General features: G+C 35.4%; 2 protein-coding genes across 3 annotated transcripts; one reads left to right on the top strand and one right to left on the bottom strand.

The window, feature by feature from the left end:
* The first annotated feature begins 3,003 nt into the window (after nt 1–3,003).
* LOC132052890 (uncharacterized) lies at nt 3,004–6,165 on the top strand. The gene is made up of 3 exons (XM_059444599.1): nt 3,004–3,415; nt 4,019–4,159; nt 5,811–6,165. Exons 1-3 carry the CDS (start codon nt 3,224–3,226, stop codon nt 5,952–5,954), a joined length of 477 nt encoding a protein of 158 aa, XP_059300582.1. The 5' UTR covers nt 3,004–3,223; the 3' UTR covers nt 5,955–6,165.
* Nucleotides 6,166–9,734: 3,569 nt separating this feature from the next.
* Nucleotides 9,735–11,908, bottom strand: LOC132052889 (serine/arginine-rich splicing factor SR45a-like). Of its 2 annotated transcripts, XM_059444598.1 has the most exons (6): nt 11,750–11,908; nt 11,551–11,662; nt 11,247–11,396; nt 10,802–10,865; nt 10,298–10,716; nt 9,735–10,225 (listed from the first exon to the last, which is right to left on the bottom strand). In XM_059444598.1, the coding sequence occupies exons 1-6, from the start codon at nt 11,854–11,856 to the stop codon at nt 9,977–9,979; spliced, it is 1,101 nt and encodes a 366-aa protein (XP_059300581.1). In that variant the 5' UTR covers nt 11,857–11,908; the 3' UTR covers nt 9,735–9,976. The 2 variants fall into 2 exon arrangements, with proteins under 2 accessions (XP_059300581.1, XP_059300580.1); XM_059444597.1 differs by having other exon boundaries at nt 9,735–10,716.
* Nucleotides 11,909–12,907: the final 999 nt, after the last annotated feature.

Below are 12,907 nucleotides of genomic sequence, written 5' to 3'. Positions count from 1 at the left end.
ATGGAGGATCGTTCACTACAACCTTATTAGTTTTTTCTTTTAATTTGAGTATGTACTAAAATTGCATAGTTAAATATTGGGTCAGCATAGGAGTATGTACTGTGGCATAATTAATTAATTTTCTTTCATTTAGCAGTTAACGTTTAGTGTAACATTTTTATTATGAAGATGCCATTATTCGGAAGACCTCTAAAGCTGTGCAGAGATTAGATTCAGATTTTATTAAAATATAATTTGTTTCTATTGGCATATGGGCCTAAAAGTCTTGATTCCACGTGACCTAGAAATAGCATGAATAAGCCCTAGGGAAGAAAGGTCAATGTTAAATTTGGCGGTAGCTAGAGGGGCGGAAGAGATTAATAATAAAATTAATTTTATTTTAAGTATAGGGTATTTACAGAAGATGATTTTTCAGTGAAAATTATGTCTCCGCAACTATATAGCAAGAAACCAGCTCAAGAACCAGCAATAGCTTCATCCTTCTTGAATTGAAGAGGAACACGAATAACATTTGAGGACTAGAGCCACTTTTATCGCTCAAATATTTTTGTCAATATTGATCTACAATCCTAACGTTATTCACGAGTTACAAAGGATAACCTAGAGTGACCAATCTTGTGAATTATAGTCATGACGATATAAAAGGCAAATTTCTCCATAAGGAAAAATGTCATAGAGAGGCAACAACGGTAAGGCAATTATGACCACAGCACGCATAAGATTCGAGTAGTAGCAACAGCAATCAGTGAGCAATAGTATAGTTTGTTGGTAAAGTTGCAAATATGATAGTTGCCGTGACTGTTGTACTTCTAACTTCTCAGGCACTTTAGGCGGATTCAGAATTTAAATTTTATGGGTTCAATCTTGAGATTTTTAGCATTGAACCTATTATGTTTTTAAAGTTAGGGGTTCATATCTACTATTTATTACGATTTTAGTAATTTTTTACATATAAATTTAGATTCCGGATCGAAAGTTTGGGGATCAGTTGAACCTTCACCTTGTAGGCTAGATACGCCTCTGTCTCCTGTTTGTGAACTAATCTCGTTTACTGGCGAACTCCTGCATTATCCATCTTTATATGTTGCAACAAATTTGATTTGGTTTGGGTCCTTTGCTTGAATTGGGCTCCTTTCCATTTTTCTTCTCTCCATTTTTTCCAAATTCTATCTTAGATTAGAGACACATGACATGGGTTAAAATTAATGATTAAGATTTAATTGACTAAAACAAGGCCCTAATCATAGTTTATTTAATTAATAACTTATCCATAAATATATTAAAATACTTTCTCTCTCTTCCTATTTTAATATTCCATCTTTTTTCAATCATGATAACTCTTTAATAGTGATATTTTTCAGAATATAGACATCCTCTTTCGTAAATATACAATTACCAATTGAATAATAAATTCTATATTATGTGAATTAGTAAGCATCATAATTGAAAAAATGAAAAATATCAACAATTAAATAATGGTTAAATAATTAAGTTCTCTCTCATAAAAGATTAGGAAAAGTTCCTATTTACTTTTCCTAATATTTTATATAAGATAGTTAGGGCCCGATTAGTTTTTGCTACTTAATTTTTTTTCCTAATAGACCCATTATTTAATTGATGATATTTTTCATTTTTTCAATTATGATGCTTACTAATTCACATAATATAGACCCCATTATTCAATTGGTAATTGTATATTTCTGAAAGAGTTGTCTATATTCTGAAAAATATCACTATTAAAGAGTTATCATGATTGAAAAAAAGATGAAATATTAAAATAGGAAGAGAGAGAAAGTATTTTAATATATTTATGGACAAGTTATTAATTATATAAACTATGGTTAGGACCTTGTTTTAGTCAATTAAATCTTAATCATTAATTCTAACCCATGTCATGTGTCTCTAATCTAAGGTAAAACTTGGGAAAAATGGAGAGAAGGGAAATGGAGAGGAGCCCAATCCTTCATCATTGGGTTCATTTTTTTTTTCCTATTTGGTTTTTATTACAATATGAATTTAATATAATCAAATAATATATTTGAATGACGAAAGAAGAATATACTTTTTCTGTCTCACAATAAGTATGTCATATGAAAAAAAAACTATCTCATAATAAGTATTACCTTATGAAATTAAGACATAAATTGTGTTAGTTTTTTTCAATTCTATCCTTAGACAAAAACTTACAAGTTAAAGTAACATCTAAATGATGATTGAAAAAGCCACATAGTAACTCGGTATCGTTGGATTCTCAATATCAAAAGGTGTACTTGTGCATGCTCTAATCAAGAGGAAAAAATAATCTATTTTTATTATATAGGGGTAATTTAATAAATTTTATATTGCATTATTGGTTTATTAATATACGTGATTTTTGTTAAGGTGTCATTTATTATGAGACGGGTGGAGTAAATAATATAAAGAATGACAAATGCTAATGCCAAATCAATTCACAAGCTGAAACTACGAACTTCATTGATAAGATAGTAATACACATGTGATGAGATGGTCAAGTTGCTCAAACAGTTCTAACTTCTAAGTCCCCTGTAAAAACAAAATGAAACAAATAAGAAGAATAAAGTTTGCATGCTTAATATCATAATCAAAACAAAAATGTAGGTCTTATTTAATGCTAGTTGATTCTTTATTTGACCATTTATCAAGAATCAAATGTAATTTTAGATTAAAAAATAATAATAATAATAATAATATATATGGTAAATAATTTGATTTTTGTTTTTTCTTATTTTAAAAAAATTCAGGACTAAACCAAGACATAAAAATTTTAATTTTTCATTTGAAACCAAACCCAAATTAAAAAAAAAATAAAAAAATCGGATCTAATAATAATTAAAAAAAATGGTTCAGCTTGGATTTTTAATTTAATTCGAAAAACGCATACCCCTTATTGACCCTGAGAGAAGTTTAACTTTTCAAATTCATAAACCAGATAAAGAAGACATAAGTTAGTAATAATTAATAAGAAAAAATATTTAAGAAATTAATGGTAAAACATCCATTTTGGACTCTCATATGGAGTTGTATATAAGTAGTATTTTAGTTGTTAATCCGTTTCCTTCACGTTAAACCCGCTTGCCCAAAGAAACACAAATTCTCATCCAATCCCCTTTACTCAATTCTTTCTTCTTTGATCTACATTTTACGTCATCAAAATACCCAAATTGCGCTTGTAAAATCAACGGAAACGCAAATAACAAAGCAAATGGAGAAAGCGAAAGCTTTTCTTGAATTGACCCGAGAAGAATCGGACCGGGTTTCATCTATTGCCTTTCCCCCTCACCGGGTCGGTTCAGAGTGTAGCTTCTACGAGTATTATGCGCTGAGAGGCATCCGGGTTGACCGAGTTGAACCGGGTCAAGTTTTTTGCACCTTCAAAGTTCCTCCTCGTCTCACTGTAAGACCAAACCCCAATTTACCCTTTACTCCTATGTCTGTGTTATGTGCTTCCCATTGATTCTTGAATGTTGGTGATAGTTGTATAGAAATGTATTAGCACAAAGTAATGGTTGAAGATTAAAGGGATTGTTGAAAAGTTTGGTTGTTAAAGAAGCATTACATAAAAGTTTAGAATTTCAATAGTTTAATGCATGAATGTAGGGATAATTGTTTAGAAGTAGTAATTGAAGAGAGTATTAAAGTTATAGTTTATTTGATGATTAAAGGGATAGTTGAAAATTTTAGGTTGATAAAGAAACATTACATAAAATTTAGGATTTGATTAGTTTAATGAATTAATGTTGGGATAATTCTTTAGAATTATAGCGGTGCCAAACATTTTAGCATGCAAGCTGGCCTCAACACTACGCTTATGAAAAAAAGAGTGTCATATAACTTGGGACAGAAGAAGTATTTCATTATTTGTTTGTGGGTGTACGCATATACTTTCTCTGCTTCGATTATATGCAGATGAAGGGTTTTGAAAATAAATTGTCGTTTTTCTTCTTTTTTGTGCTGAGTTATTGCTTGGAAATGAAGTTTTTTTGGTTTACCTTTGTAGGATAGAGAAGGGAAGTTAGCATCTGGTGCCATTGCCAATCTAGTTGATGAAGTTGGGGGTGCGGTAGTCTATGTGGAGGGTCTTCCAATGAATGTATCAGTGGACATGTCCATATCATTTCTTTCAACTGCGAAGGCTGATGTAAGAAATCCTTGTTTTTTCTATCTCTTCAATGAATTTCATTATTTGTTCATGAATTTTGTGACAATATTCATATCAGAATGCTACATCTTTTAGTATGATCAAGCTGTATTTCAGAATTAACAAGGAAGATAGAACACACATATAATGCTGAATAATAAAAAGCGATGAGCTGTATATCCATGACATTACACCAGCTAAACAAACTAACTGATCAGGGTCCTCTATTACCAATTCATGAAAGTAGTCCAAATGTAAATAACAATGCTACGTCTAAATAAAAGACTTATCTGACATTGTGCACCATTCGCTAACAACGGTTCTTAGTGCATCCTAATGAGCATAGTTGTGCAAAACATCCACAACGCCTTTTTGCAGCATTTTTATAGATTTCTCCCATCAGCTGAAGTTAGTTCGGCCTTATCTGTTTGTCCATCATTGATGAATTTTGAATTTTCCCTGTAGATGGTAATTAGACCGATCGCATACATCCTTAAGACCAGGTCACATCTACTAACCTCAACCATTCTTAAGTACAAATGAACTCTTCTCCGTGCGTTACACCGTTACCCACTGAAATGCAGGTTATGTTTTATCACATGTCAACTGGAAATGGTCACGTGCATTTATACCTTATTTGGCAATAATGAAAATTTCAATTGTTTCACCACCTGTGGACTAAGAAATTTGTGGGTAAACCCACTATTCACTGATATAACCAGAGGTATTTTCTTGACCGAGTCCTGAGTTTTGATTATACTAGGAGGTTTTGGGACTCCATCCAGTACTGCCACTGCTGTCATCCCTATGTCCTGGACTTCTTGGCCCAAAACATGTTCATCGTCCTCCCAAATTCCTTCATCCTCCTTAATCTCTCAGCTCCTTCTTGGCTAACGACCTAACGTGGCATTCAATTGCTTTGGTAGGCAATGATGTCTTGGATAATTAACGCGGCATTTAACATATTGGTTCTGATCTTTAAATGGCTCATAAGTGCATTTTTTTGGGTTGGTTATTTGGAAAGCCGATTTAATGGAGAATGATGGAGAATTTTGACTGCTGCACTATCGACACATGAGAGATTGAATATGAGATATGTGGAGGTGCATATCTTGGCATGAAAGCAATATAGGGGATATAAGTATATTACCACCACTTTTCCTGGGGGTTGATTGATTAGCAATGGCTCATGAGGTCGGCTTTCAAGTTAATTCAATTGTTACCCTCCAAAATAATGCTCGAGTGAGTAAATAGATCATTTCTTTGTGGCCCTTCCCTAGCTATGTTTTTCTGCCTTGCCTACTGTATATGTATTTTATTTGTATATATGCCAGTTTTGCTACATATAAAAAATAGTAGGAACAAACTCTATTTTACCTGTATGAATGTATTTCAAGTCTCAAATGAGGTGTATCTTGTTGTTGGATTACAGAAGAACATGGTGCAGCAAGCCCCCTCTACCTACCCTTTCTTTAAAAAACCGCTCTCAGTGCTGCAGTGAGCCAACTCAAAGTGGTTTATCCTGTCTATGATTGCTCCCATCTTTCAATTGGAAACTGATTTCTTCGTATCATCTTTCCAAATGTGCATTCTACCTCTACTAATTGATTGCGCACTTCCTTATGTACGTCTTTGCCTGGTATACTTACAGGATGAGTTGGAGATCATTGGTCGAGTCTTGGGTCAGAAGGGAGGATATAAAGGGACAAGTGTACTTGTGAAAAATAAAACGACCGGGGAGCTCATTGCTGAGGGCCGGCATTCATTATTCGGTAAACATGTTAGTAAAATGTGAAGTATTTCTCTGGACCAAGATGCCTCTTTGAAGATGTGGTTCAGTTTCCGCGTCCTGGTCCACATATATGCTTTTTTGTTTTGAAAAAACAGTATGGTGTATAGTTTTTCTCTTGCTGTGATAACATGTATTGGGCAGCATTATGCCTGTGAAGAAAAAGTCCAATGTAGATATTTGCTTGTTAATGGAGGTGGATGCAAAGATTTTCATTTGGTGCGGAGTACCATTGCATATTATTTACAACTTTGTTGATAATGGGTGCTTACAGAGCCACATTATTTATTGGTTTTGAAATTGATCCGAATGGAGCAGGATAGATATGGAGAACTCTCGACCTCCAACTGAGTTTAGGATTGAGGCGTAGTTGATTGATATTGATTTTTATCAACTGTGAGATTTGCTTGGATTTCTTTATTCAACGCTCAAATATTTTGCACGAGAAATTTTGTGGGACACCGATACTCATTACTCTTCGAGGATATATGCCAAACCTATACAAAATCACTAGTTCAACGCTCAAATATTTTGCACAACAGATATTAGTAACATGTATCTTTTAACCTGTCACAAACCGATGAAATGTCTTGCAGATCCCGTTTATATATTTGTGAAAATAATATTGTTTAGAGATAATACATAAAAAAATATGAAAAACCGACCGAACCGATTGAACCTAATCATACCGAACCGATTTATAGTGTTTTTTTAATAAAACCGTGGATTTTTATTTAAGCTTATAACCGTCCCGAACAATTAGGGTAGTCTTTTTAATTTATACAAAAAAATGAAAAATTCCCGAACCGAACCTAATAGCCTTACATGTATGAAATATATTTTATATATTACAAATATGTTAAATTGAATATATAAAATATATTTTATAAGTTTTGTTTCAAATATAAAAAAGAATTTTGGCCACTAAATTGTGGGCCTTTAGTTGATTGGATTTAGTTTCAAAAGATACCTCATATACATAGTCATACAGTCATAGATTTAGATGATTTAAGTAGACATTTTTAGTTATAGTTAGCACTAACAGAAGTTTACCTGCATCTTGGTCTCCTCTACTATGTTGCTTGATGTATATGTATCAAATTCAAGTTGTGATTTGCTACCTACAAGCTAATGTTTGTTTTGGCTCAATTCAACATTGTTGTTTTTGACAAGTTATTCTTCTCCCTGGTCAATCAGCGAGGATTCACGTCGCGATGGTGCCATCATTGTTGTCTTGCTACTTGATATAACACACTTCAGTTTAATTACTCTGTGTAGTTTTTTTAATAGCTTTTACATTAAATATTTCATAAGCAGCCAATAGAAGCTTTATTTGATGGTGTACTACAAATAGGTTTGTGCAGGTCTGTGTCGTTACATTTTAATAGTGGTGTATTCTTAGGTGACACTTTAAAACTAAAATAATCGAAAATTAACTGAACCGTACCGATACCGAAGAAAAACCGAGATGATGGGCGATTCGAAAAATCTAATTTTGGTTATACAAAATAAAATAATCGAAGAATTGAGATGGTATAATTTTTTTTAAATAACCGACCGAACCGTCCCATTGCACCACTCTGTACTGCCACTGCTGTTTCCTTGACCCAAAACTTGTTCATTCCGAATCCCTTCATCCTCTATAATCTCTCAGCTCCATCTTGGTTAACGTAGCATTCAATTGCTTTGGTTGGCAATGGTGTCTTGGGAAGTAACTAACACGGCATTTAACATGTTGGTTCTGTTCTTTAAGAAGCTCATAGGTCCAGTTTGAGGAGAAGAAGCTTTAGGCAATAGTTAAGGCTTGCTTTGCTTGGGCAGCTGGGAATAGCTTTGGGTTCGAGATTTTACCAATGATTTAGGATTAAGTCCACGAAGAAAGCAAGAACCAATTTGAGATTCGTTTAAAGTGAGTTAAGTCACCTCAACTCTTCAATCCTAACAAGCTTCTATATGAAACCATTGTCTCAAATTGTTAAATTCACCAACGGTAAGTCTAGTGTTAACCGAACCTGCAATAGACATCAAAGCAGAAGGCCGCCCACGAGACTGCTCTTCTATGGTCCACCAGTTATCCATCAAACCATTGCCTCAATTTGTTGAATTCATCAAGGATATGCATTAACACGTAATCAACTTTTTCACAATGAGGTACAGTAAAAATTCCAGAGGAACGGCCAGATCTTCCAATCCACATCCTAGGATTGGTAAGATATTTTAAACTCTGTCTGGGTATACGAGCAAGAACTAGTCTGAATTTGGAGAAGTAGAGGAGATGGAGGCATTGTTTGGTTGTTTATTTGGAAAACCTAGTTAGCAGAGAAGTGATGGTAAGAATTTGACTGCACTATAGACACATACAGATGGGATGTGAGATGTGTAGAGATACCATTATATTGGCATGAGGAACATAATGGCTGCAGCAAAGCTGTACAGGAGATAGAACCGCCACTTGACACCGGGGGTTGAGTGATTAGCAATGGCTCATGAGATCTTCGGCTTTTAAGTTAATCAAATAGTTTCTGTCTAAGATCTAAATAATGTGTAAGTGACTAAATAGATCATTTTTTCTGTGGCCCTTCATATGTATTTTGTTTGTGTATATGCCCAGCTTTGCTGCATTTTGAAAATTGTAGGAATATACTCTCTATTAAAACGCTTATGTATGTATTTCAATCCTTAAATGAGTTTGTTGTTGGATTACAGAAGAGCACAATGCAGCAAGCCCTCTCTACCTCCCTTTCTTTATGAAACTGTTTTGGAAAAGTATTTCCTCTTATCATCTTTCTAAATGTGCAGCATTCAACCTCTACCAATGGATTACGGACTTTCTTGTTTTAGTCTTTGTGTGGGATATTTACAGGGAGTTGGAGATCATTGGTCGGGCTTTTGGGTAAGAAGGGAGGATATAAAGGAACAAGTGTACTTGTCAAAAATAAAACGACAGGGGAGCTCATTGCTGAGGGGCGGCATTCATTATTTGGTAAACATGCTAGTAAAATGTGAAGCATTTCTCTGGACCAAGATGCCTGTTTGAAGATGTGGTTCAGTTTTCATCAACTGATCCATATATATATATATATAATAGTTTAGATTCTTTTATCAAATAGCTTTCAGATAACATGTATTGAGCATTATGCCCGCGAGAAGCAGTGTAATGTAAATATCTGCTCGTTAGTGGAGGTGGATACATGTTTTGTTGTTTGTCTGCAGTACCATTACTTCCATTACTCTTTTGTTGATAATGTGTGCCCACTGGTTTATATGTATAATCCTCTCTGACAATGTTACTCCATTTAAACTAGAGAAATATTGAAGTAGGAAACCTACCCTCAAAAAATTTATCAAAGATCTATTTCACTTTCGTATAAGATCGTCTGTTTTCAGAGAGAACTTGGGCAGAAGTAGAATTCTTCTCCCATCTTACCGCGTCCATATCAAAGCAAATATAGCTTTCCACCACTTTTAGAAAACAAAATAAAAAAATTCACGTATGTATCACGAGTATCATTTTGAGGTTTTGAGAAAGTGTTTTGTCAAGGATAAAATCTTCTGATATATCTTTAAAGAACGCACTCTCTGTGCTTGCCAGTGAGGAGAACGCCCACATGAACTAGAGTCTACACGTAATCATGGCCAAAGTAACTGCTACATCGAGGCTATATGCGTTAAAACCCCTATGCAAACTACCGCTAGTTGAAGACTCTAAATATCATGCATGAAATCCTGTGTCATACACAAACAGCAGATAAAAGCCAGTAGAAGGCAATGAGCGAATTGAGTAACGGCTTGAACACATCAATATGCCACAGCTTTTTTCAAAGTCTCAATATGCCATATTACCTCAGCAGATAACAGATAAGAGTAATGTATTAAAATACAAACACGATAGTACAGCTAGGTCTCATTTCTACCAGTCACATAAGCTGGAAAGCAAATTTGTTATCTTTACTTGAGAGACCAATCTAGTACTTTAAACTCTTCGCAACAGAGAGTGACAGACTAAACCTTCCTAATAGTGTAGTCCTTCATGATGAAGGGGAAGACCTAGGTGTAACAGACCTTGAAACAATTCTGGAAGATGCACTCACACTGCGACCCCTCTTGGAGCTTTTCTTCGGACTAGGAGAATAACTGTTACGAGAGCAACTGCTCCTGGAAACACTTCTTGAGTAGCTCCACCTAGGCGATACACTGCGTGAATAGCTTCTCCTGGACCTCCGATATCGAGGTGAAATGCTCCGAGAAATGGAACGATACCGGCTCCTTCGATAGTAGTAACTGTTGTCAGGGGAGTAGTCACGATAGCGGCTCCTTCTGTTGTAACGAACATCTGGAGAGTAGGAAAGATCACGGCTGTCAGGGGAGTAGTCACGCAAGCGGCTTCTTCTATAGTAACGGTCATCTGGAGAATGGGAACGATCACGCCGGTAATTGTCAGGAGAATAGTCATGGTAACGACTTCTTCTGTAGTAACGGTCATCTGGAGAATAGGACCGATCACGCCGACTATATGGAGATACAGATCGAGAATAAGACCTTCCACGACTATAGTAAGGAGAATAAGCTGATTCTGAATAACGGTGTCGACTGTAATATGGAGAGCGGGATCTCTGGCGTCTTCTGTAATAGGAAGAGTAGGATCTACGTTCTTGTCTGTAATATGGTGAGTAGGATCTGCTCCTACTCCTGCTCCTGTAGCTTTCAGACGAGTAACGAGGAGAGCGACTCCTTGAATGAGGAGAATAACTCCGTGATTCGCGACGAACTACATTTACAAGGTGAAAATTAGAAGACATCACATACAAATAACCCACAAGAATTAATGCTTAGAAATGTATATGAAATCATACCACGAACAGTTCTAAGCCCCAAATATTTCCCTGGAGTAGGCGTTCTGCCTCTTCTCCTCCTAGCCTGCATTAGGAGACAATTGTCAGACATCATATCTACACTTTGGGAGGTTGATGTGATACGTCACCGTGTAACCAATGGGAAATAAATATAAGCAACAAGGGTGCAAGCGAATAAAAAGAAAAATGAAGGCTATACAACCCTCTGGTTTAACGGTCTGTTTGCTTGATGTGTTTCAATTTGTTATTTGGGACTTTGGTGAAGAGCTGCTACACACAGCTTCCTTGCTGCCAAAGAAACTCAGGCGAAACAAGCAAACACTTTCAAACTCAAATTACTGGCATAAAAGATATTATGATATTGATACAACTAAAAGTTGATACCAGCAAAGAAAATTGGAAATGTAAGACTCAAAGAACTTAGCAACTACTCAATAAACTCTACCTTTTCCACAGTGATAACTCTGCCTTCAAGTACTGAGCGATTCAAATACTTGATGCAACGCTCAGCCTCTTTAACGCTGGACATTGTCACGAAACCAAACCCACGAGATTCCCGCGTCCATGGGTCAAGAACAAGATGAACATCTTCAACCTAACCGGAGAAAAAAGCACTTCATGACGCATGCACATAAGATCAAATTCTACAAGCGACTACCATGTTCTTTACTTTTGATCAGAGTGCAATAGACCTATGTTAACAAACTACAGAGAGAACGGGAAGAAAACCTTCAGAAACAACAACATACCTTCCCCTCAGTAGAAAAATGCTTCTCAATATCTCGCGCTTTAACGCGGGTGGAGAGACCAGTCACATACAAATTGTTCCCTGGGTTCTCAACATCGCTTGAATCACAGCTCCTGCCATCATAAAACAATTAAATAACACAAAGAAAAAACATAAAACTCAAGCTACCAGCATATTAATTGAACACTGCAGACATGTACCTCGACCGACTCCTTGAAAGATATTTGGACCTTGAGACAGACCTGCTATATCGATCGTATGAAGGTGAGCGAGAATACCTTGACCTCCTGGAGTACGACATCTGCATTTAACATCAAACAAGACATTAAGTTTAGGCTAACGATACAAAGGAGAAAGAGGAGCAAAGGGTGTCAGCAAATCAAGATCACTGAAAAATAAGGCCTAATACAGTACATGACTCATATATTTTGCAACAGCTTACCGACACTGTTAAACTTATATGTCAAACAATCCAAACTAATAGATACATGCTATATAAATCCTTTAAATCCACTCTGCTCTACTCGTCCTACTTCATCCCAATACTGGAAAGTCAATTTATCTTGTTGAGTCAGTTAGAGGATCCTTAAATCTCATATTATTTTGCCCGCTATTAATTTGTCTTTTACCTTGTATTAGTCCAAAAATCATAAAAGTATAAATTATAGTTCTCCTCGCCTATTAAATCATAACAGATTAAGTGGCACTATCAGAGTATGTCATATCAAAGAGAAAACAACGGTTAGTTACAGATACAGATAGAGGCAGATCAAAGTACTTTAACTTGATGTGTCAGACCTTTAAGAATTATATCACTAAACTAAATATACTTTTATGAGTTCAAATCTAATAATTTTGATAATTTCACACAACATAGCATTCAGACCTTACGGATATCAAGTAAAACTCAATTCATTATTACTCCATATATCAAAACCATAAAACAACAATATCACGTACAAGTATAGCTCAAAGACGAAGAATGCGCAATAAACAAAATATCGACAGAGACCAGCCGATTTATTTTCTCTAATTATGTCAGGAGTCCTTCTAACAACTGGTGCAGGCAAATAATTGAAAAAACATCAACGGAAGAATCATCTAAACCGGTAATCGCGTATGCAAATAACATACATTGTCATCAACCAATAGAAAAAGAACATATGAAAGAAAGACTCGCCTTGAAGAGATTATGGCGAAATGCGTCTCTCTGTATGCTTTTTTCTCTAATTAGCGAAGGCTCTGGAAATCAAATGACTGGCAAGGTAGCGTTCTAAGTGGGGAAAGGCTTATATACGTGTTAGCACAAAGAAGTTTCTAGACGAGCGGACGCCAAAATCCTTTTTAATTGGAATTTA

This window comes from Lycium ferocissimum, chromosome 4 (genome assembly GCF_029784015.1).
Source record: "Lycium ferocissimum isolate CSIRO_LF1 chromosome 4, AGI_CSIRO_Lferr_CH_V1, whole genome shotgun sequence".
Classification (NCBI taxonomy): Eukaryota; Viridiplantae; Streptophyta; class Magnoliopsida; order Solanales; family Solanaceae; genus Lycium; species Lycium ferocissimum.
This window is presented reverse-complemented; position numbering and strand designations above follow the sequence as displayed.